Raw genomic sequence first — 25927 nt, forward strand, 5'->3', positions numbered from 1 at the left:
AGCATGATGAATGGCTTCCCCCCCCTCCCGCTCCCTAAACTCATGAACAGTTAACCCTCGCATGACAAAATGAACATTAACTCTGTGATCAACTTGTCTAAATCCAGCAATTGCTCCAGAGGCTGTATTGTTGGTGTGAATAGTGATGCCGACGACCCGAGTGCGCTTCTTTTATGACCGCAATGCAGATGCTGTGCACACGCAACACGTGCGCTATGCATTCATAATACACCTGTAATACTGCCGTGATAATCTCAATGTGTTGGATCAGTTTCCTCACTACATGCGTTATATAACTGTGATTGTTCATCCTATATTCTCTATATATTATTAATATAGCCGTAATTCATACTGGGACATTTGTCATTTTTGGCCATTTTTGTTGCGGACGACAATGAACGCCCGCAATTGGTGCACTCAATTCATGCGCAATTAATCCTCTCCCCAGTGGGACAGGACCCTAAGCAGGGCGTCACACCTGGCACTGCAGGATTTGGGTCCCTCTCTGTGTAGTGTGTAGCCTTTGTTACTTTGGTCCCAGCTCTCTGCAGGTCAATCATCAGGTCCCTCTGTGTAGTTCTGGGATTTTTGTTCACCGTTTTCATGATCATTTTGACCCCACGGGATGAGATCTTGTGTGGAGCCCCAGATCGAGGTAGATTATCAATGGTCTTGTATGTCTTCCATTTTCTTATTGCTCCCACTGTTGATTTATTCACACCAACCTGTTTGACTATTGTAGACTCACTCTTCCCAGCCTGGTACACATCTACAATTTTCTTCCTGGTGTCCTTCGACAGCTCTTTGGTCTTGGCCATGGTTGAGTTTGGAGTCTGACTGTTTGAGGCTGTGGATAGGTGTCTTTTATACAGATAACAAGTTCCAACAGATGCCATTAATAATGAGTGGAGGACGGAAGAGCTTCTTAAAGAAGTTGTTAGAGGTCTGTGAGAGCCAGAAATCGTGGTTGTTTGTGGGTGACCAAATAATTTACAAACAAAAAAAAGCCTACAATGTGATTTTCTGGATATTTTTTTTTTCTCATTTTGTCTCTCATAATTGACGTGTACCTATGATGAAAATTACAGACTTCTCATTTTTCTAAGTAGGAGAACTTGCACAGTCAGGGACTGAGTAAATACTTTTTTGCCCCACTGTATGTGCCAGACATTCTTTAGAATATGTTCCAGATTATACAACCCCTGGCACAAATTATGGAATCACCGGCCTGTTCATTCAGTTGTTTAATTTTGTAGAAAAAAAGCAGATCACAGACATGACACAAAACTAAAGTCATTTCAAATGGCAACTTTCTGGCTTTAAGAAACACTATAAGAAATCAGGAAAACAAATTGTGGCAGTCAGTAAAGGTTACTTTTTTAGACCAAGCAGAGGGAAAAAATATGGAATCACTCAATGCTGAGGAAAAAATTATGGAATCATGAAAAACAAAAGAACGCTCCAACACATCACTAGTATTTTGTTGCACCACCTCTGGCTTTTATAACAGCTTGCAGTCTCTGAGGCATGGACTTAATGAGTGACAAACAGTACTCTTCATCAATCTGGCTCCAACTTTCTCTGATTGCTGTTGCCAGATCAGCTTTGCAGGTTGGAGCCTTGTCATGGACCATTTTTTCAACTTCCACCAAAGATTTTCAATTTGATTAAGATCCGGACTATTTGCAGGCCATGACATTGACTCTGTGTCTTTTTGCAAGGAATGTTTTCACAGTTTTTGCTCTATGGCAAGATGCATTATCATCTTGAAAAATTATTTCATCATCCCCAAACATCCTTTCAATTGATGGGATAAGAAAAGTGTCCAAAATATCAAAGTAAACTTGTGCATTTATTGATGATGTAATGACAGCCATCTCCCCAGTGCCTTTACCTGACATGCAGCCCCATATCATCAATGACTGTGGAAATTTGCATGTTCTCTTCAGGCAGTCATCTTTATAAATCTCATTGGAACGGCACCAAACAAAAGTTCCAGCATCATCACCTTGCCCAATGCAGATTTGAGATTCATCACTGAATATGACTTTCATCCAGTCATCCACAGTCCACGATTGCTTTTCCTTAGCCCATTGTAACCTTGGTTTTTTCTGTTTAGGTGTTAATGATGGCTTTCGTTTAGCTTTTCTGTATGTACATCCCATTTCCTTTAGGCGGTTTCTTACAGTTCGGTCACAGACATTGACTCCAGTTTCCTCCCATTCGTTCCTCATTTGTTTTGTTGTGCATTTTCGATTTTTGAGACATATTGCTTTAAGTTTTCTGTCTTGACGCTTTGATGTCTTCCTATGTTTGCCTTTAACAACCTTTCCATGTTGTTTGTATTTGGTCCAGAGTTTAGACACAGCTGACTGTGAACAACCAACATCTTTTGCAACATTGCGTGATGATTTACCCTCTTTTAAGAGTTTGATAATCCTCTCCTTTGTTTCAATTGACATCTCTCGTGTTGGAGCCATGATTCATGTCAGTCCACTTGGTGCAACAGCTCTCCAAGGTGTGATCACTCCTTTTTAGATGCAGACTAACGAGCAGATCTGATTTGATGCAGGTGTTAGTTTTGGGGATGAAAATTTACAGGGTGATTCCATAATTTATTCCCAGAATTGAGTGATTCCATATTTTTTTTCCCCTCTGCTTGGTCTAAAAAAGTAACCGTTACTGACTGCCACAATTTTTTTTCCTGATTTCTTATAGTGTTTCTTAAAGCCAGAAAGTTGCCATTTGAAATGACTTTAGTTTTGTGTCATGTCTGTGATCTGCTTTTTTTCTACAAAATTAAACAACTGAATGAACATCCTCTGAGGCCGGTGATTCCATAATTATTGCCAGGGGTTGTATTCCATATCACCTCCAAAATGTCATCACTTATGTCCCAGAATAATACCTGCTCACTAAATTTCACTGAAGTCCATTCATTATTTTTTGAGTTTGAGGCACTTCACAGTGCAGATGGACAATGACCCCAAACACACTGGCTGCCAGTGTGTGACAGATATTTGTTGGAGCACATGGTTTGACAGCTTTTGTGTTATTATGAGCCATGTACAAGTGTTTTCACCCCGCCTCACACCCTGTGACTGCTGGGATAAGATGCCCATGGTAAATTACACTTCATCTTAATCTGACCAATCCAAAACCATTAATTTAAAACGTGGATTCACAGCAAAGCACTGCAAGAGCCGGTAAACCCACAGTAACATGCGTTAAGATTGACTTTAACCCAAAAACACTGCAGGCAAATAAGATTTAAAATGGTCAGAATCTGAATGGTGTAGCAGACGAATGTGAAATTGACAAAACGTACAACAACAAAAAAATAGAATTAAATAAAAATTAAGAAAACTGAGTTAGTCCGTCCATACAAATGTTGTCATGGCGAAACAGATGTCCTGCCCTGAACGGACTAACGTGAACCAAAACACCAAACTTAAAGAACACAAAAAGACAGCAGGCAGCGGTACAATTTAAAACTGAAATAATAAAACAAAAAACATTCCAATCAGTAAAACTACAACTTTTATTACACATCAAAATATTAGAACACTGCATACCTGAGTCATCATTCTCCCACACCCAGTCATACATCAATCAATCAATCAACTTTTTTCTTGTATAGCGCCAAATCACAACAAACAGTTGCCCCAAGGCGCTCCACATTGCAAGGCCATACAATAATTATGAAACACAGTCTACGTCTAAAGCAACAATACGCACAATCCCTCCAGTCTTCCTCAACACTAAAAGACCCTGTCATAAAAAATAAAATCAGATTTACCAAATTGTCCAAGCAAACTTTTCCCACATGTGGGCCCAGCAAACACTCTGGCCACCCCACGGGAAACTGGCATCTCTGTGGCAAATCTGCTACTTCCTTTTTTATAGGAAAATACTCAGGGGAGGGTGACACCTAGTGGTGCCCTACATTACACTGAGTTAATTTAAATCCATCTATGTTCATATTTAATTTGATCTGTGGTTTGCTGCAGGGGGGCAACTGCTGTGCTGTGAATCTTGCCCAGCAGCCTTTCATCCTGACTGTTTGAATATCGCTATGCCTGATGGGAGCTGGTTCTGCAATGACTGCCGGGCTGGAAAGAAACCCAAATACAAAGACATTATCTGGGTCAAACTGGGAACGTACAGGTGGGTGTGTCCTTTCAGAGCTGGCACAGATTTGTGTCCTTTTCTTACAATGTTTAATTTTCTTTCTGTGTGTTGGGTTCTCAGTCTTGCTTATGTTTATCCTCAGATGGTGGCCCGCAGAGATACAGCACCCCAGAAACGTCCCCACAAACATCCAGCACCTTCGCCATGAGATCGGGGAGTTCCCTGTCTTCTTCTTTGGCTCCAAGGATTACTTCTGGACACACCAGGGTCGTGTTTTTCCCTATATGGAGGGAGACAGGGGCAGCAGGCACCAGAGGAATGGCATCGGGAAAGTCTTTAAAAGCGGTAAAGATTTTGACATGTGTTTGTTGTTGATTGTGGCAAAAGTGGAGAACTAAAATGCTTCAGACAAACTCCTCTGGGATGTTTCTACATTATCAATCAATCAATCAATCAATTTTTTTATATAGCGCCAAATCACAACAAACAGTTGCCCCAAGGCGCTTTATATTGTAAGGCAAGGCCATACAATAATTATGTAAAACCCCAACGGTCAAAACGACCCCCTGTGAGCAAGCACTTGGCTACAGTGGGAAGGAAAAACTCCCTTTTAACAGGAAGAAACCTCCAGCAGAACCAGGCTCAGGGAGGGGCAGTCTTCTGCTGGGACTGGTTGGGGCTGAGGGAGAGAACCAGGAAAAAGACATGCTGTGGAGGGGAGCAGAGATCGATCACTAATGATTAAATGCAGAGTGGTGCATACAGAGCAAAAAGAGAAAGAAACAGTGCATCATGGGAACCCCCCAGCAGTCTACGTCTATAGCAGCATAACTAAGGGATGGTTCAGGGTCACCTGATCCAGCCCTAACTATAAGCTTTAGCAAAAGAAAGTTTTAAGCCTAATCTTAAAAGTAGAGAGGGTGTCTGTCTCCCTGATCTGAATTGGGAGCTGGTTCCACAGGAGAGGAGCCTGAAAGCTGAAGGCTCTGCCTCCCATTCTACTCTTACAAACCCTAGGAACTACAAGTAAGCCTGCAGTCTGAGAGCGAAGTGCTCTATTGGGGTGATATGGTACTACGAGGTCCCTAAGATAAGATGGGACCTGATTATTCAAAACCTTATAAATAAGAAGAAGAATTTTAAATTCTATTCTAGTATTAACAGGAAGCCAATGAAGAGAGGCCAATATGGGTGAGATATGCTCTCTCCTTCTAGTCCCCATCAGTACTCTAGCTGCAGCATTTTGAATTAACTGAAGGCTTTTTAGGGAACTTTTAGGACAACCTGATAATAATGAATTACAATAGTCCAGCCTAGAGGAAATAAATGCATGAATTAATTTTTCAGCATCACTCTGAGACAAGACCTTTCTGATTTTAGAGATATTGCGTAAATGCAAAAAAGCAGTCCTACATATTTGTTTAATATGCGCTTTGAATGACATATCCTGATCAAAAATGACTCCAAGATTTCTCACAGTATTACTAGAGGTCAGGGTAATGCCATCCAGAGTAAGGATCTGGTTAGACACCATGTTTCTAAGATTTGTGGGGCCAAGTACAATAACTTCAGTTTTATCTGAGTTTAAAAGCAGGAAATTAGAGGTCATCCATGTCTTTATGTCTGTAAGACAATCCTGCAGTTTAGCTAATTGGTGTGTGTCCTCTGGCTTCATGGATAGATAAAGCTGGGTATCATCTGCGTAACAATGAAAATTTAAGCAATACCGTCTAATAATACTGCCTAAGGGAAGCATGTATAAAGTGAATAAAATTGGTCATAGCACAGAACCTTGTGGAACTCCATAATTAACTTTAGTCTGTGAAGAAGATTCCCCATTTACATGAACAAATTGTAATCTATTATACAAATATGATTCAAACCACCGCAGCGCAGTGCCTTTAATACCTATGGCATGCTCTAATCTCTGTAATAAAATTTTATGGTCAACAGTATCAAAAGCAGCACTGAGGTCTAACAGAACAAGCACAGAGATGAGTCCACTGTCCGAGGCCATAAGAAGATCATTTGTAACCTTCACTAATGCTGTTTCTGTACTATGATGAATTCTAAAACCTGACTGAAACTCTTCAAATAGACCATTCCTCTGCAGATGATCAGTTAGCTGTTTTACAACTACCCTTTCAAGAATTTTTGACAGAAAAGGAAGGTTGGAGATTGGCCTATAATCAGCTAAGATAGCTGGGTCAAGTGATGGCTTTTTAAGTAATGGTTTAATTACTGCCACCTTAAAAGCCTGTGGTACATAGCCAACTAACAAAGATAGATTGATCATATTTAAGATCGAAGCATTAAATAATGGTAGGGCTTCCTTGAGCAGCCTGGTAGGAATGGGGTCTAATAAACATGTTGATGGTTTGGATGAAGTAACTAATGAAAATAACTCAGACAGAACAATCGGAGAGAAAGAGTCTAACCAAATACCGGCATCACTGAAAGCAGCCAAAGATAACGATACGTCTTTGGGATGGTTATGAGTAATTTTTTCTCTAATAATTAAAATTTTGTTAGCAAAGAAAGTCATGAAGTCATTACTAGTTAAAGTTAATGGAATACTCAGCTCAATAGAGCTCTGACTCTTTGTCAGCCTGGCTACAGTGCTGAAAAGAAACCTGGGGTTGTTCTTATTTTCTTCAATTAGTGATGAGTAGAAAGATGTCCTAGCTTTACAGAGGGCTTTTTTATAGAGCAACAGACTCTTTTTCCAGGCTAAGTGAAGATCTTCTAAATTAGTGAGACGCCATTTCCTCTACAACTTACGGGTTATCTGCTTTAATCAATCAATCAATCAACTTTTTTCTTATATAGCGCCAAATCACAACAAACAGTTGCCCCAAGGCGCTCCATATTGCAAGGCAAGGCCATACAATAACCATGAAAAACCCCAACGGTCAAAACGACCCCCTATGAGCAAGCACTTGGCCACAGTGGGAAGGAAAAACTCCCTTTTAACAGGAAGAAACTGTTAATTAAAAAAGCTCTCTCTTTTAGAGGAGCTACAGCATCCAAAGTTGTCTTCAATGAGGATGTAAAACTATTGACGAGATACTCTATCTCACTTACAGAGTTTAGGTAGCTACTCTGCACTGTGTTGGTATATGGCATTAGAGAACATAAAGAAGGAATCATATCCTTAAACCTAGTTACAGCGCTTTCTGAAAGACTTCTAGTGTAATGAAACTTATTCCCCACTGCTGGGTAGTCCATCAGAGTAAATGTAAATGTTATTAAGAAATGATCAGAGAGAAGGGAATTTTCAGGGAATACTGTTAAGTCTTCTATTTCCATACCATACGTCAGAACAAGATCTAAGATATGATTAAAGTGGTGGGTGGACTCATTTACTTTTTGAGCAAAGGCAATAGAGTCTAATAATAGATTAAATGCAGTGTTGAGGCTGTCATTCTCAGCATCTGTGTGGATGTTAAAATCGCCCACTATAATTATCTTATCTGAGCTAAGCACTAAGTCAGACAAAAGGTCTGAAAATTCACAGAGAAACTCACAGTAACGACCAGGTGGACGATAGATAATAACAAATAAAACTGGTTTTTGGGACTTCCAGTTTGGATGGACAAGACTAAGAGTCAAGCTTTCAAATGAATTAAAGCTCTGTCTGGGTTTTTGATTAATTAATAAGCTGGAATGGAAGATTGCTGCTAATCCTCCGCCCCTTCCCGTGCTACGAGCATTCTGACAGTTAGTGTGACTCGGGGGTGTTGACTCATTTAAACTAACATATTCATCCTGCTGTAACCAGGTTTCTGTAAGGCAGAATAAATCAATATGTTGATCAATTATTATATCATTTACCAACAGGGACTTAGAAGAGAGAGACCTAATGTTTAATAGACCACATTTAACTGTTTTAGTCTGTGGTGCAGTTGAAGGTGCTATATTATTTTTTCTTTTTGAATTTTTATGCTTAAATAGATTTTTGCTGGTTATTGGTAGTCTGGGAGCAGGCACCGTCTCTACGGAGATGGGGTAATGAGGGGATGGCAGGGGGAGAGAAGCTGCAGAGAGGTGTGTAAGACTACAACTCTGCTTCCTGGTCCCAACCCTGGATAGTCACGGTTTGGAGGATTTAAGAAAATTGTCCAGATTTCTAGAAATGAGAGCTGCTCCATCCAAAGTGGGATGGATGCCGTCTCTCCTAACAAGACCAGGTTTTCCCCAGAAGCTTTGCCAATTATCTATGAAGCCCACCTCATTTTTTGGACACCACTCAGACAGCCAGCAATTCAAGGAGAACATGCGGCTAAACATGTCACTCCCGGTCTGATTGGGGAGGGGCCCAGAGAAAACTACAGAGTCTGACATTGTTTTTGCAAAGTTACACACCGATTTAATGTTAATTTTAGTGACCTCCGATTGGCGTAACCGGGTGTCATTACTGCCGACGTGAATTACAATCTTACCAAATTTATGCTTAGCCTTAGCCAGCAGTTTCAAATTTCCTTCAATGTCGCCTGCTCTGGCCCCCGGAAGACAACTGACTATGGTTGCTGGTGTCGCTAACTTCACATTTCGCAAAACAGAGTCGCCAATAACCAGAGTTTGATCCTCGGCGGGTGTGTCGCCGAGTGGGGAAAAACGGTTAGAGATGTGAACGGGTTGGCGGTGTACACGGGGCTTCTGTTTAGGGCTACGCTTCCTCCTCACAGTCACCCAGTCAGCCTGCTTTCCCGGCTGCTCGGGATCTGCCAGGGGGTAACTAACGGCGGCTAAGCTACCTTGGTCTGCACCGACTACAGGGGCCTGGCTAGCTGTAGAATTTTCCACGGTGCGGAGCCGAGTCTCCAATTCGCCCAGCCTGGCCTCCAAAGCTACGAATAAGCTACACTTATTACAAGTACCATTACTGCTAAAGGAGGCCGAGGAATAACGAAACATTTCACACCCAGAGCAGAAAAGTGCGGGAGAGACAGGAGAAGCCGCCATGCTAAATCGGCTAAGAGCTAGTAGCTACGCTAAGCTAGCGGACTCCTAAAAACACGCAAAGTGAATAATGTGTAAATAATTTAGAGGTGATTCAGCAGAAGGAGTGCTTTAGTTAAGGCACGTAAAGATTACACTGGGAAACAAATCGTAATCTAGATAACTAGATCAATCTAACTGCGCAGATTAAACAGCTAACAGATACAGAAAAACACCGCTGTGCTCCGGAACAGGAAGTGATACAATACCGCAGTGAGAGCCAACCACCAGTAGAGGCAAGAACCTTAGTAATACCAAGTTTAAAGTTGAAGTTAAAATCTTCTGCCTGGTATGCAAAGTAAAATTTACTCCATTGCACAGAAACACAAAATTAATTGATGGGATTAAAAAAAGTAAAAATTCACTTTGTAGTTTTCAGTTAAGACCACTGAGCCGAAAGAAAATTCTCTGGGAAACACTGACATTAATTTCAGTGGTTCAGTAGCTGGCGTCAGCTGTTGCCATTATTGGTCTACTTGGTCTTTCTGCAGCACCTCTCAGACATGTCACTTGGTTGCATAGCCTCAAAGTTTCACTTGTTGAATCAGTTTTGATAACCTTCGTGAAATTAGACTTAGACTTTCCTCATTGTCATTGCACAAAAACACAACAGTGAGTCTGGTAATGAAATGTCATTGCTTGGCTATATGTGCTGCTCTACATTTTATTTTATTTGTTCTGAGTTAAACGTTTGTTTTTACATGTGATCTAATGACGTGTTAAACTCATTCCTCAGCTCTGCTGGAGGCTGAGGCTCGATTCAAGGAGATAAAAATGAAACGAGAGGCCAAGGAAGCACAAGAGAACAACAGAAAACCTCCCCCATACAAATTTATCAAGGTTTGAAACCCAAACACTTCTGCAATGCTTCACTAGCGTGTTGAGTTGGGTCCTGATATTCACCATGTCACCCGTTTTTCATCTATTTCTAAAAATGTAAACCTTAGTATTGTTCAGTTACTACATGTGACAAGTTGATGCTGGAAGAAAATGAGAGCTAAAGTTTGCAGACCACAATTTTTTTTCTTTTGTGCTTTATCATGTGTTTATTTATTTATTTATTTATTTTCCAGGTTAACAGACCTTTTGGGAAGGTTCAGGTTTACACTGCAGACATTTCAGAGATCCCCAAATGTAACTGCAAACCCACAGATGAGAGGCCGTGTGGTTTTGAGTCTGAGTGTTTGAACCGCATGCTGCAGTACGAGTGCCACCCTCAGGTGTGTCCCAGTGGGCAGCGCTGCTGTAACCAGGACTTCACAAAGCGCTGCTACCCAGAGACTCAGATCATTAAGACCAACGGGAAGGGCTGGGGCCTGATCTCCCTCCGTGACATTAAAAAGGTGAACACACAGGATGTCAGATGCTAATTATCTCCCCAGTATGAAATATATGGGGGGGGGGGGGGGGTATCCATTAGCATATCGATCTATTTTCAGTTGTTAGTGCGCTATCTCAAGAACCAATTGACCAATTTCATTATTTAGCATTAGGATGTACTTGTACTTGATGTCTGTACCCAGACACCTGTCGATTATGGATTTGTGGGAACATTGTGGGGGGGGGGGGGAGGTATGCCCTCTCCTTATGACTTTTTTGGATATTGACGACAACAACAGAAAGTTTAGTTCTGAAAGGAAATGGACTTAAACTATTAAGAATGTGACTTCAGTGCTCTTCTGGTGATTTGTAGTTGGCATTCTCCAAAAGTGTGTGTGTGTGTGTGTGTGTGTGTGTGTGTGTGTGTGTGTGTGTGTGTGTGTGTGTGTGTGTGTGTGTGTGTGTGGGAGAGACAGAGAGAGGTACAGAGGAAACTGCTCTCACTGGGAAGATGGATTTATTTAAAAAAGAAAATGTATAATTGTGATCAGCAGAGGCTGAGGTGTCTGATTTCTCTGTCAGGGTGAATTTGTGAATGAGTACATCGGGGAGCTGATAGATGAGGAGGAATGCAGAGCGAGGATCAAATACGCTCAAGAAAACAACATCACTGATTTCTACATGCTCACAATTGACAAGGTTGGTGCAGATCGCATCTGAAAGTTCTTTACTTCTTGCTGTGTCTAATTCTAAACTCAGTGTGCATCTGTCAGGTGTCTCCTCAGCTACAGTATATACACTCAACAAAAATATAAACGCAACACTTTTGGTTTTGCTCCCATTTTGTATGAGATGAACTCAAAGATCTAAAACTTTTTCCACATACACAATATCACCATTTCCCTCAAATATTGTTCACAAACCAGTCTAAATCTGTGATAGTGAGCACTTCTCCTTTGCTGAGATAATCCATCCCACCTCACAGGTGTGCCATATCAAGATGCTGATTAGACACCATGATTAGTGCACAGGTGTGCCTTAGACTGCCCACAATAAAAGGCCACTCTGAAAGGTGCAGTTTTGTTTTATTGGGGTGGGGGATACCAGTCAGTATCTGGTGTGACCACCATTTGCCTCATGCAGTGCAACACATCTCCTTCGCATTATCCGTGAAGAGAACACCTCTCCAACGTGCCAAACGCCAGCGAATGTGAGCATTTGCCCACTCAAGTCGGTTACGACAACGAACTGGAGTCAGGTCAAGACCCCGATGAGGATGACGAGCATGCAGATGAGCTTCCCTGAGACGGTTTCTGACAGTTTGTGCAGAAATTCTTTGGTTATGCAAACCGATTGTTTCAGCAGCTGTCCGAGTGGCTGGTCTCAGACGATCTTGGAGGTGAACATGCTGGATGTGGAGGTCCTGGGCTGGTGTGGTTACACGTGGTCTGCGGTTGTGAGGCTGGTTGGATGTACTGCCAAATTCTCTGAAACGACTTTGGAGACGGCTTATGGTAGAAACATGAACATTCAATACACGAGCAACAGCTCTGGTTGACATTCCTGCTGTCAGCATGCCAATTGCATGCTCCCTCAAATCTTGCGACATCTGTGGCATTGTGCTGTGTGATAAAACTGCACCTTTCAGAGTGGCCTTTTATTGTGGGCAGTCTAAGGCACACCTCTGCACTAATCATGGTGTCTAATCAGCATCTTGATATGGCACACCTGTGAGGTGGGATGGATTATCTCAGCAAAGGAGAAGTGCTCACTATCACAGATTTAGACTGGTTTGTGAACAATATTTGAGAGAAATGGTGATATTGTGTATGTGGAAAAAGTTTTAGATCTTTGAGTTCATCTCATACAAAATGGGAGCAAAACCAAAAGTGTTGCGTTTATATTTTTGTTGAGTGTATATATATATATATCCATCCATCCATATTCTTCCGCTTTATCCGGAGTCGGGTCGTGGGGGCACCAGCTCAAGCAAAGCCGCCCAGACCTCCCGATCCACACACACCTCCCCCAGCTCCTCCGGGGGAACCCAAAGGCGTTCCCAAGCCAGCCGAGAGATGTAGTCCCTCCGGCGTGTCCTGGGTCTTCCCCGGGGCCTCCTCCTAGTGGGACATGTCCGGAACACCCCTCCAGCGAGGCGTCCACGGGGCATCCGGAAAAGATGCCCGAGCCACCTCAACTGACTCCTTTCGACATGGAGGAGCAGCGGCTCGACTCCGAGCTCCTCCCAAGTGACCGAGCTCCTCACCCTATCTCTGAGAGCGCCCAGCCACCCTGCGGAGGAAACTCATCTCGGCCGCTTGTACTCGCGATCTCGTTCTTTCGGTCATGAGCCAAATCTCATGACCATAGGTGAGGATCGGAACGTAGATCGATCAGTAAATCGAGAGCTTTGCCCCCCTACTCAGCTCTCTCTTCACCACGACGGTCCGATACAGCGACCGCATCACTGCTGATGCTGCACCGATCCGTCTATCGATCTCACGCTCCATCCGTCCCTCACTCATGAACAAGACCCCGAGATACTTAAACTCCTCCACTTGAGGCAAGGACACTCCACCGACCTGAAGAGGGCAGAGCACCTTTTTCCGGTTGAGAACCATGGCCTCGGATTTGGAGGTGCTGATTTTCATCCCGGACGCTTCACATTCGGCTGCAAACCGTCCCAGTGCACGCTGAAGGTCCTGATTTGACGAAGCCAACAGAACCACATCATCCGCAAACAGCAGAGACGAGATTCTGTGGTTCCCAAACCAGACCCCCTCTATACCCTGGCTGCATCTAGAAATTCTGTCCATAAAAATAATGAACAGAACCGGTGACAAAGGGCAGCCCTGGCGGAGGCCAACGTGCACTGGAAACAGGTTTGACTTACTACCGGCAATGTGAACTAAGCTCCTGCTGCGGTCTTACAGGAACCGGATAGCCCTTAGCAAAGGACCCCGGACCCCATACTCCCGGAGTACTCCCCACAGGGTGCCCAGAGGGACACGGTCGAACACCTTCTCCAGATCCACAAAACACATGTGGACTGGTTGGGCGAACTCCCATGAACCCTCGAGCACCCGATGGAGCGTGTAGAGCTGGTCCAGTGTGCCGCGACCAGGACAAAAACCACACTGCTCCTCCTGAATCTGAGGTTCGACCATTGGTCAAATTCTCCTCTCCAGTACTCTAGAATAGACCTTACCGGGGAGGCTGAGGAGTGTGATTCCCCCTATAGTTGGAACACACCCTCCCGTCCCCCTTCTTAAACAAAGGGACCACCACCCCGGTCTGCCAATCCAGAGGCACTGTCCCAGATCGTCACGCGATGTTGCAGAGGCGTGTCAGCCAAGACAGTCCCACAACATCCAGAGACTTAAGGTACTCAGGATGGATTTCATCCACCCCAGGAGCCTTGCCACCGAGGAGCTTTCTAACCACCTCAGTGACTTCGGCCTGGGTAATGGATGAGTCCGCCTCTGAGTCCGCAGTCTCTGCTTCCTCTTCGGAAGACGTGACGATGGGATTGAGGAGATCCTCGAAGTACTCCTTCCACCGCCTGACAACATCCCCAGTCAGGGTCAACAGCTCCCCACCCACACCGTAAACAGTGCTGGTGGAGAGCTGCTTCCGCCTCCTGAGGCGTCGGACGGTTTGCCAGAATCTCTTCGAGGCCGACCGATAGTCCTCCTCCATAGCCTCCCAGACCCGAGTTTTTGCCTCTGCAACCGCACCAGCTGCGGCACGCTTGGCCTGGCGGTACCTGTCAACTGCCTCTGGGGTCCCACCTACCAACAGAGATAAGTAGGACTCCTTCTTCAGCTTGACGGCATCCCTTACTTCCGGTGTCCACACCGGGTTCGGGGATTGCCGCCGTGACAGGCACCAGAGACCTTGCGGCCACAGCTACGAGCAGCCGCATTGACAATGAAGGTGGAGAACATGGTCCACTCGGATTCCATGTCTCCAACCTCCCCCAGGATCTGGGAGAAGCTCTCCCGGAGGTGGGAGTTGAAGACCTCGCTGACAGAGGGTTCCGCCAGTCGTTCCCAGCAGACCCTCACAATATGTTTGGGCCTTCCAGGTCTGACTGGCTTCCTCCCCTCCCAGCTCCCCCTCTAGCTGCCACCTTATCATGGTGGGGGAGTTTGCGTACCCGGATGATCTTAGGAGCTATGTTGTCAGGGGCTTTGTGCTCCCTGTAGGGTCTCCCAAGGCAAACAGGTGACGGGTCAGACTAAGGGCAGTTCAGAACCTCCATGATCAGTAAAAGATCAAGGACCGAGACGTCGCCCGGTATGGTGGAGCCTGGATCCTACCCTGGAGCCAGGCTTGGGGTTGGGGCTCACGCGCAAGTGCCTGGTGGTCGGGCCTTAGCCCATGGGGACCGGCCGGGCTCAGCTCGAAAGAGTGACGTGGGCCCGCCCTCCTGTGGGTTCACCACCTGCAGAGGGGGACATGGGGGTCAGGTGCAGAGAGGATTGGGTGGCGGTCAAGGGCAGGTGGCCCGGCAGCCTGGTCCATGCTCACAGCCCCTGGCTGTTGGGACGTGGAATGTGCGGGAGGTTGAGAGATACCGACTAGAGATAGTTGGGCTCACCTCCACGCACAGCTTGGGCTCTGGTACCCAACTCCTGGAGAGGGGCTGGACGCTATATATATATATTGTTTGCCAATCAGAAATTATTTAGAGGTGGCTCAAGGTCACCAAATATTGAAAATCTACCTGCGACAATCGACATTGGTGCAATAATTGGAATTTCATATTTTTGACACTTTTAGAACTATTAGATCACTACTTTTCAGATGTGTACAGATTATTTTGGTAATTTAGAAATTATAGCAGCAGATTGGGTGCTAGATGTTTACTGCAGTGACTATACAGGTCCAAATTTGGCTCCAAACCCAATTTGTGCAGAAGCTGGGCTTCATAGTCAGCCTATGATATTGGTCAGTTTATTTACAATTTATTTACATGTTATATTTACAATACTGTGTTTACTTACTTTTTATTTTGCCTTTATGGCTTTGTTTAATATTTTTTGGTACTTTGTTGATAACTGTCTGCATTCTGCAAGTGCTTACAGATTAATCATAAATGTTGAAAAAAAAAACACTGTTTGGGCCGTTTTTATCATTTCTGTATAATTAGTGCAATGAAAATACTTATATGAATACTGAAAAACAGCTGCTGGTTAAAGTTGTGTAATATGTTACTGTGATGCTTTCATATGGAATATATCAATGTTTCTAGTGTTTAGAGAGACCAAAACTGGTGAGTGTCCATATAGTGCTATAGTTTTCTTTCATTTCCCAGTCTTCCAGGTTTCAGATCTGCAAAAAACTGGCAAAACCAGGTTTTAGCATTTCTTTGCTATTTTTGTAGGAGAATGACATGACCCATCAATTTCTAAATTACCAAAGGAAATTGTATACAAATGAAAAGTAGTGATCTAATAGTTCTGACAGTGGCAGAGATATGACATTTCAAATATTGCACCAATGCCGATTGTCACAGGTAGATTTTCAATGTTTGGTGACCTTGAGCCACTTCTAAATTTCTGATTGGCAAACAATTTTACATGTGAGATGACTATATATTATTTATTTTTATTTTTTTTGTTACTGATCAGTGACAAATGGTAAATGGACTGCATTTATATAGCGCTTTTCCATCTGTATCAGACACTCAAAGTGCTTTACACATCAATGCCTCACATTTACCCCAATGTGAGGCTGCTGCCATGCAAGGTGCCCACTACACACTGGGACCAAAACAACAGCATAAGTTGGTGTTTAAAATCTTTGCTCTTATGGTGTGATTTGAAGAACATATTTGAAGAACATAAGAACATGTTCTTATTGTTTCTGTCTGCAGGACAGTTAAACCGTCTGTCCACATGCGTCCTTCTAAGGTTGCAGTCGGCTTCCCAATAGAAAACAATTGCAAAACACAAACTCGCGGGATAATCACCGACCCCGCCGCAATCCATCAGCAAGCATTCATGATCATCCTGGAGTGCGTGTCCCACCATCTGAAGTATTAGGTTCATTGGTATATTTGGGAACAAAATTTTGGATGGTTCAAAATTTCGACACTGATCGAATACGACCGGATTACTGGCAAACTAGCGGCAGCTTAAACGGCCATCTGCACTGTCCTGGGAACCCTGCTGCAAACTGACGGCATTAGATTTGTACCAAACACTGTGGCAGCTCCTGATCTGATCTGTTATCCTAAAGCTCACTGCGGCAGCGCAGCGAGCAGGCAAGGAAATTTTCCATCCTGTGAGTAGGTGGCACCAGTGGTAAGATCACTGCCAGCTTCAGCTCTGCCCCTTTCTGCGGCTTCGGATGCCGTTTGCGTCCCAATTTCTGTCTACAGCACCACCTGGAAACTGATGGGAACATGTGGACACCAGGCTTAATGCCCTGAGAGCCCATTTAGAATACACAGTGTGAATGTATAATATGAACTGGCTGATTTGGAAAAACCAAACTGCTAATTATAAACTTGGATGCAAAATATGATGGTGCTTTAAAAAAAAAAACCCTGCAAAGTCTGAATATGTGTAAAGTGTTTTTCCTGCTCTGCAGTGTAGTGGTGCTGTCTGGTGCTGTGGCCGTACCGTTTCTCCTGCAAGCTAGAAAAATATGGTGTTACATTGGGAACGCTGCATAACAGACAAGTGCAGCGTTACAGTTTGAAACATTACATTACAAAAAAATTTCCTCAACTGCTCATCAGCTTCATGCTGAGCTGATGTCTTTGCTCAGCTTCATTGGTGTACCAACTTTCTAAATATGTTTCGGTGCAGCTGCTCGTTACTGATCATCCTGATGGGGAAATTAGTTTTGTTTGTTTTTGTTGAAGGACCGTATCATTGATGCCGGACCAAAAGGAAACTACTCTCGTTTCATGAACCACAGCTGCCAGCCCAACTGTGAGACCCAGAAGTGGACGGTGAACGGTGACACGCGGGTCGGCCTCTTTGCCGTCTGTGACATCCCGGCAGGTGAGACCGGTTCCAGCAGGAAGGGAGCACGGTTTAAGTACACGGAACTCAAAACTTGCAACATCTCTGTCATTGTGCTGTGTGATAAAACTGAACATTTCAGAGTGGCCTTTTATTGTGGCCAGCCTAAGGCACACCTGTTCCATTATGCTGTCTAATCAGCATCTCAATATGCCACACCTGTGAGGTGGGAAGGATTATCTCAGCAAAGGAGAGGTGCTCACTAACAGATTTAGACAGATTTGTGAACAATATTTGAGAGAAATAGGTCTTTTGTGTATATAGAAAATGTTTTAGATCTTTGAGTTCAGCTCATGAAAAATGGGAACAAAAACAAAAGTGTTGCGTTTATATTTTTGTTCAGTGTATTTAAGCACAACGTCGTCTCACCTGCTCTTTGTGTTTGCACCTTTCTGTGTGTTCTTCGTCTTGTGTCAGGAACTGAGCTGACTTTCAACTACAACCTGGACTGCCTCGGCAATGAGAAGACGGTCTGTCGCTGCGGCGCCCCAAACTGCTCCGGGTTCCTTGGTGATCGACCAAAGGTAGGTGTGATATCATTGGCAATTTGTGGTGACCACCAGTTTCATTTGTTTATTTGGGTTAAAACAGAAGTACTGAAATCTGTTATGACACACACAAAACAAAGTTGCCTTACAGATTTGTAGTCGACCTCTTAAGTGTCAAATGTGTTTATTTATGTGGCGCGTTAATTTCCTGTGCATCATCCACAGAACTCAAATGGCCAGACAGCCGAGCTGAAAGCAAAGAGGATGAAGAAGAAGTGTAAAAGGAGACGAAGCGAGGGAAAGAAGAAGTCTGAAGATGAGTGTTTCCGCTGTGGAGACGGCGGTCAGCTGGTTCTCTGTGACAAGAAGACGTGCACCAAAGCTTACCACCTGTCCTGCCTGAACCTCACCAAGAGACCGTTTGGTGAGATGGCAGCACTTTTGTTATATCAACTGTTTCCAGCAAACAATCATTTATCAAACGGCTAGCGTGTTCTTCTGGGTTTGCTGTTCTTAATTTCACTGTGGAATGTATTTTGGCTTTTTGGACAAATTAAAATCTCATAGATGCTGGAAATGTTTAAATGGATAAAGATTTGGTAACTACTAGAATTGTCTACACGTTGTACTAAATAAAGTTTTGACCTGACTCCCTTGTGGTTCATGGCTCTCTCTGCAGGCCGCTGGGACTGCCCCTGGCACCACTGTGACATTTGCGGAAAAAATTCTGATGCCTTCTGCCAGCTCTGCCCCAACTCCTTCTGCAAGGCTCACCAGGAGGGGGCGCTGCATCCCTGGCCTCCGACTGGACAGCTATGCTGCCTGGAACACGAGGATCTGGAGGACACAAACCATCAGGAGCAGACTGTCACCACGGAGACAATGATAAACTCCACTACTGCCGCCGCTGTCAGCTGTCCCCTGAAAGCATCGAGGAAGTCTGAACACGCTGAGGCTAAAAACAAGGGCCCCAAGAGGAAAGCAGCCGAGGCCTGACGCGCCTTTTAGCACCCCCTCTCCTGCTTGTCCCAGCATGCCAAAAGACCCAAGTGGACACAGTCCAACTTCCTCACTCATGACCAGATAGAAGCCACAAGTGCTGATGTTGTCACCTAACACATGGCGCCGTAACGCCTCATCAGGGAAAGCCGCTGATTGCTCGCACACACTGCCGCGCTCAGACTTTTCATTTCATTCATGTCTGGATTCTAGTTTGGTTTTCAGAGTGAGTGCAGGTCAACTGACACTCGTTCACCAACCAGTCTTTTTTTGGGGGGGGGGCAGCCTAAAAAGAACACAGTAAGATTCTGCTGAAAACAGCTCACCTCCCCCCATCTAATCTTTATAAGTTTGGCTCCTTCACCCATCTCACTGAGGTTGTTGAACAGAATTTAGTCAAAAATCAAAATGAGTACTGGAACGATGTCACAAATCAAGCAGGTTGCCAAATGGACTGTTTTCTATAAATAGATTATAAATGAGTTATTGAACACAGAGACACTATGGATAGCAGCCAGATCACCTCTGTACTTGTTTTGTAGCCATAGGTTACATATAGACACATTTATCTTACCGCCGGTTATTTTGTTAGCTCACTGTTTACTTTGTAGATTTGAGTGATTCTTTGTGTTTTATATATCAGGATGCTGATCCATGGTGCCACAAACTGTTTAACTACCTGACTAGAGAACGGCAGAGAAACCAGAGCGCAACATGTTCCTGTGCGCTCTTCTACAGCCATCTGGCATGAAACACTAAGGTCTCTGGCGCCCTCTGCTGATGATGAACCAGGTTGATGAAGGAATGAGCTGTTCTCTTTTTAACCTTTTTCTTTTTTCTTTCCCCCCCTAAAAGAACTAAAATAAAGTCAGATGTGATCTTTGGAATCTGACTGGTATTTATGATCAAACAAATCCATTTCTTTCTTCTAATTTTTTTTTCTCTTAAGCCTTTGGTTATTGTGCTCAAACTGCAGTCTGAATGTTCTGGGCTCTAACAGGTCCATGGCACATGTAAATGGTTTTGATTGACTGCACACTTTGACTTAGCGTAAAGAATGAGGACAGTTGTGGACAAAACTCTGGTGTATTGTGGCCGTTTTGGAGACATTTATATTCTTGCTCGGGGTTGAGCTTCACATGTCATCTCAGGTGACACGTGAAGCTCAACTGTTAGCCACGTGCAAACACGTGACGTTTGCACTTTGCCTCAGTGCATTTAGTCTGCAGCTTTATAGCGGTACCTGTTAGCGTGAACGCTGTGACCAGTCAGATGCAGCAGCTTGTCCTTATCCCAAAAAAAGGACTTCATACCACAAATTTGACAAGAGAGGCTCAAAAGGGTTTCAGCCTCATCTGCTCCTTGATATTTGAAAACTGCTGTATTTAACAGCTGCTGTTGTGCATGACAATGTGCACGTTTGGAGTTGATGGTAGAAATCCTCTGGGCAGTCTGGGGATTTATGGGAACTGAAGCTGACAGGTGCCTCTTATCGCTGTGCTTTTAAATTTCATGTTTGTCTCTGATGTAAGTTTGGGGGGGAGGCAGGCAGACCTCAAAATGAGCCCACTATGTCTTTTATTTTGTAAAAGTATTTCCAAAAGCAGAATTGAGAATAGACATTTTTATAACTTCACTGTCTGGTTTAACTTTCCCAGATGCCACCAGGACATTGTGGCACTGCAGCGAGTTTCGTAGGTGTCTTTTTGACTTTTTGAGTAAAACGTTTCCCATGAAGCTTGACTGGTGCATGTGTGGATGTAGCGCAGCCAAACACTGTAGAGCTGAAGCCTAACGTGCATTTAGCGGGTCCATCCTGTAACTACTGTCATATTAACCCAGAGACTGTACATAATGTATAAGTGGTAATAGTGATGCATCTATTGTAAATACGAGTTCTTAACATCTTTATTTTTCTCCCAAAATGCAGTGTTAACTTTTGTGCAGGATTTCTGTTGAATCATGCAATAAAAGTGATCAAACATGCAACAGAATTCAGTCCAGTACTTTCCCCTGTGAACCATCAGTGAGAGCAACATGCTGCCATCGGTGCCTCATCATTCTGTCTTCGCTGACGTTAGGTTTCAGTGAACTCTGCTTGACACGAGGTTCCTAAATGTCACCTGTGCTGCACTGAAATCTATTTTCAGACACTCAGCTGTGCAGCAGTTCTTTTAATTTCCGTTTTTGTATTAATTTGTACACCCCCACCAGCCCAATTCAGGAAAATACTTGAGTTATGGCAGAACTGTGCACTTTGTTCCCACAATTCTCTCCTAAAATAGTATGTATACGTTATGGACCACCTCAGCTGGCTCCTTTCAACACGAAGGAGCAGCAACAATACTCCGAGCTCCCCATGGATGACCAAACTTCTCACCCTATCTCTAAGGGAGACACCAGCCACCCTCCTGAGGAAGCCCATTTCAGCTGCTTGTACCCGCGATCAAGTTCTTTCGGTCATGACCCAACCCTCATGACCATAGGTGAGAGTAGGAACGAAGATTGACCAGTAGATCATGAGCTTCACTTTTTGGCTCAGCTCCCTTTTCGTCACAACAGTACAGTAGAGTGAATGCAACACCGCCCCTGCTTCACCGATTTTCCGGCGAATCTCACGCTCCATCGTCCCCTCACTCGTGAACAAGACCCAGAGGTACTTGAACTCCTTAACTTGGGGCAAGGCCATATTCCCTACCCCGAGTAGGCAATCCATTGGTTTCCTGCTGAGAACCATGGGCTCAGATTTAAAGGTACTGATCGTCATCCCAGCCGCTTCACACTCGGCTGTGAACCGATCTAGTGAGTGTTGGAGGTCAATGGCCAATGAAGCCCAAAGGACCACATCATCTGCAAAAAGCAGTGATGAGACCCTGACCCCACCCAACTGGAAACCATCCCCCCGACTACGCCTCGATATCCTGTCCATGAATATCAAACAGGACTGAGGACAAGGCACAGCCCTGGCAGAAGCCAGCCACCGGAAATGAGTCCGACTTACTGCCGAGCACCCGAACACAGCTCTTGCTTTGCGAGTACAGACATTGGATGGCCCTGAGAAGGGACCCCCTCACTCCATGCTCCCGTAGCACCTCCCACAGTATCTCCCGGGGTACCCGATCATGCGCCTTCTCCAAGTCCACAAAACACATGTAGCCTGGGTGGGCATACTCCCAGGGATCCTCCAGGATCCTTGTGAGAGTAAAGAGCTGGTTGGTTGTTCCACGACCAGGATGGAACCGGCATTGTTCTTACCAGGGAGGCTGAGTAGTGTGATGCCCCTGTAGTTGGCACACACTCTCTGGTCCCCCTTTTTAAATATGGGGACCACCACCCCAGTTTGGTACGCATTAGGCACTGTCCCAGACCTCAACGCAATGTTGAAGAGATGTCTCAGCCAAGACAATCCCTCCACACCCAGAGCCTTCAGCATTTCTGGACGAATCTCATCTACCCCTGGGGCCTTGCCACTGCGGAGTTGTTTGACTACCTCAGTGACTTCCACCAGGGAAATTCATGAGAATCCTCCATCAGCTTCCAGCTCTGCCCCTAATATAGAGGGCGCTCCGGTCTGATGCAGTTCCTCAAAGTGTTCCTTCCAGCGCTGGATTACATTCTCAGTTGAGGTCAACAGAGTCCCATCCTTACTGTAGACAGCTTGGATGGTTCCCCATTTCCCCTCCTGAGGTGCCTCACAGTCCCCCAGAAGCACCTTGGTGCCGACCGAAAGTCCTTCTCCATGGTTGCTCCGAACTCCTCCCACACCCGGTTTTGCCTCTCCCACAGCAGAGGCTGCTGCCCTTAGGGCATGTTGGTACCTTGCAACTGCCTCTGGAGTCCTCCGAGATAATATATCCCGGAAGGACTCCTTCTTCAGTCAGACGGCTTCCCTGACCACTGGTGTCCACAAGTGGTCCTGTTGTTTGAGGGTTGCAACCCCTTGAGGCATCTGTTTCCATCCCCTCACTTGTCGAAAGAAAACTGGCAATAAAACTGATTATTTACAGGTTATCAAGTTTTAGAGATTTGCTTTCAGTTTGAGTAAGATAATTTTAGAAATTTTTATTTATTGTATTTCTTGTATTTAAAATGGCATAAACAAATTAAATTGTGACATTCCAAGAGTTCCAATACTTTTGGAGGGCACTGTATCCCAGGGGTGGCCAAGTTCAGTCCTCGAGAGCCACATTCCTGATACTCTTAGTTTTCTCCCTGCTCCAATACACCTGAATCCAATGAAAGACTCCTTAGACTTTCAATGAGCCTTTCACTGGATTCAGGTGTGTTGGAGCAGGGAGACAACTAAGAGTGTCAGGAATGTGGCTCTCGAGGACTGAACTTGGCCACCCCTGCTGTATCCTAACCTTATGAGTGCAAAATGTGTGGTATTATTACTGTTCTGTTCAAGTGTGTTTAATTTTCACTGTTGCTGCACTGTGAAATCAGTCATATTGTTTATATTGATATGAAAATTCAGTAAGGTATAGTTTCTATTATACATTCCAAATCTAAGGTGGAACTCTACTAGTGTTTACTACGGTACACCTAAATATCTTTAAGGAAAGACAGAGAGTAGAGCCACTTAGGTGCCTGGTCTTGAGAATCAGGGATGGTAGGTTGAAAAGCTTTTTTATCCTATAGGACTCTCCCTACCCACCCAAGCGGCTCAAGAAAATGGACAGCATGTATATGTAACATTTACATGACAATTTATATGACAATATTGAGAGCGTCTTCATGTTGTATCTCATGAATCAGCAGCTGCCTGCTCATTTCGAATCACTGGAGAAACAAGTATATACAAGACAACCCGAATTAAAGGAGAAATGCTGCTTTTAACAACCTGGACCTCATTTCTGGCATAAAATACGGTCATTTCTTCACAATATAACTTTGGTGTCATTTGGAGCCTGTGGTTCAGACATTTTCAGTTTAAAATCCAAGTCAAACTTTTTTTTCTTCTAAGGTGGATTAGAACTTACAGCACCATCTACTGTACAGCAGGAACCTTCAAAATTCTGTGGAGTCCTTCATGCCCTAATATCCATCTGTGGTGCAAATTTGGTGAGAATACATGGAGTAGTTTTGAAGTAATCCTTCAAAGCCCACAAAAGTGAAATGTTGATCCAGAATCCAGATTCGGATCCAGATCACCTCCAAAATTTAATGGAGTCTTCCATGGCCTAATATGTATCTGTGGTGAAAATGTGGTGAGAATTAGTGAAGTAGTTTTGACAGAAAACTTCAAAGCATATATAAAGTGAAACTTGAACCGGATCCAGATCACCCCCAAAATTGAATGGATTCTTCAATGGCCAAATATACTCAACAAAAATATAAACGCAACACTTTTGGTTTTGCTCCCATTTTGTATGAGATGAACTCAAAGATCTAAAACTTTTTCCACATACACGATATCACCATTTCCCTCAAATATTGTTCACAAACCAGTCTAAATCTGTGATAGTGAGCATTTCTCCTTTGCTGAGATAATCCATCCCACCTCACAGGTGTGCCATATCAAGATGCTGATTAGACACCATGATTAGTGCACAGGTGTGCCTTAGACTGTCCACAATAAAAAGGCCACTCTGAAAGGTGCAGTTTTGTTTTATTGGGGGGGGATACCAGTCAGTATCTGGTGTGACCACCATTTGCCTCATGCAGTGCAACACATCTCCTTCGCATCATCCGTGAAGAGAACACCTCTCCAACGTGCCAAACGGCAGCGAATGTGAGCATTTGCCCACTCAAATCGGTTACGACGACGAACTGGAGTCAGGTCGAGACCCCAATTAGAACGACGAGCATGCAGATGAGCTTCCCTGAGACAGTTTCTGACAGTTTGTGCAGAAATTCTTTGGTTATGCAAACCGATTGTTCCAGCAGCTGTCCGAGTGGCTGGTCTCAGACGATCTTGGAGGTGAACATGCTGGATGTGGAGGTCCTGGGCTGGTGTGATTACACGTGGTCTGCGGTTGTGAGGCTGGTTGGATGTACTGCCAAATTCTCTGAAACGCCTTTGGAGACAGCTTATGGTAGAGAAATGAACATTCAATACACGAGCAACAGCTCTGGTTGACATTCCTGCTGTCAGCATGCCAATTGCACGCTCCCTCAAATCTTGCGACATCTGTGGCATTGTGCTGTGTGATAAAACTGCACCTTTCAGAGTGGCCTTTTATTGTGGACAGTCTAAGGCACACCTGTGCACTAATCATGGTGTCTAATCAGCATCTTGATATTGCACACCTGTGAGGTGGGATGGATTATTTCAGCGAAGGAGAAGTGCTCACTATTACAGATTTAGACTGGTTTGTGAACAATATTTGAGGGAAATGGTGATACTGTGTATGTGAAAAAAGTTTTAGATCTTTGAGTTCATCTCATACGAAATGGGAGCAAAACCAAAAGTGTTGCGTTTATATTTTTGTTGAGTGTATGTATCCATGTTGAAAATTTTGACAAAATCCGTGCAGTAGTTTTGACGTAATCCTGCTAAAAGAGACAGGCAAATAAATAAATGCCAATGATTTTATTACATCCTTGGTGGATGCAATTAGTCATGTAGATGTTTTGGTTTTCTTTGCAGTCACAAATCTCAACTCCATGCTGAGCTGGAGATCTTTCTGTAACCGTTTTTGACCAGACTGACTCACTACTAAAGTATAAAATACTCTGGGGGGTTACAGAACTTGCAATGAGATCAAATCCCAGCCTGGGTGACCGCCGCCTCTCAAAAACAATGTTTGAAAAGAGTTTGTAATTTACTCCTAAAAACCTTCATAGGACCCAAAAATAACTTGTACACAACCTAAAATTTTCACCAGAAATAATTAGGTCCATGTTCTCCAGCTTCAGTGTGCAACGTTCTAACTCTGTGCCATTTAAAAACAAACACACCCAACGTATCACTAATTCCATAATTTCAACATTCTGCAGATTTTA

At 44.1% G+C, this 25927-nt stretch overlaps 1 protein-coding gene across 2 annotated transcripts in view; it reads left to right on the top strand.

Moving 5' to 3' along the window:
• The window catches only part of nsd2 (nuclear receptor binding SET domain protein 2), a 74203-nt gene extending 53238 nt beyond the window's left edge, over positions 1-20965 (top strand). For both annotated transcript variants that reach the window (XM_034159763.1, XM_034159764.1), the window contains exons 14-22: positions 4011-4167; positions 4274-4476; positions 9869-9972; positions 10206-10475; positions 11035-11151; positions 17330-17471; positions 17910-18016; positions 18206-18404; positions 18660-20965. In XM_034159763.1, coding sequence (XP_034015654.1) covers positions 4011-4167; positions 4274-4476; positions 9869-9972; positions 10206-10475; positions 11035-11151; positions 17330-17471; positions 17910-18016; positions 18206-18404; positions 18660-18976 — 1616 coding nt within the window. In that variant the 3' untranslated portion in view covers positions 18977-20965. The remainder of the gene's footprint in view (positions 1-4010; positions 4168-4273; positions 4477-9868; positions 9973-10205; positions 10476-11034; positions 11152-17329; positions 17472-17909; positions 18017-18205; positions 18405-18659) is intronic.
• The last annotated feature ends 4962 nt before the right edge of the window (positions 20966-25927 follow it).

The sequence above is a fragment of the Thalassophryne amazonica genome, chromosome 19 (assembly GCF_902500255.1).
Source record: "Thalassophryne amazonica chromosome 19, fThaAma1.1, whole genome shotgun sequence".
NCBI lineage: Eukaryota > Metazoa > Chordata > Actinopteri > Batrachoidiformes > Batrachoididae > Thalassophryne > Thalassophryne amazonica.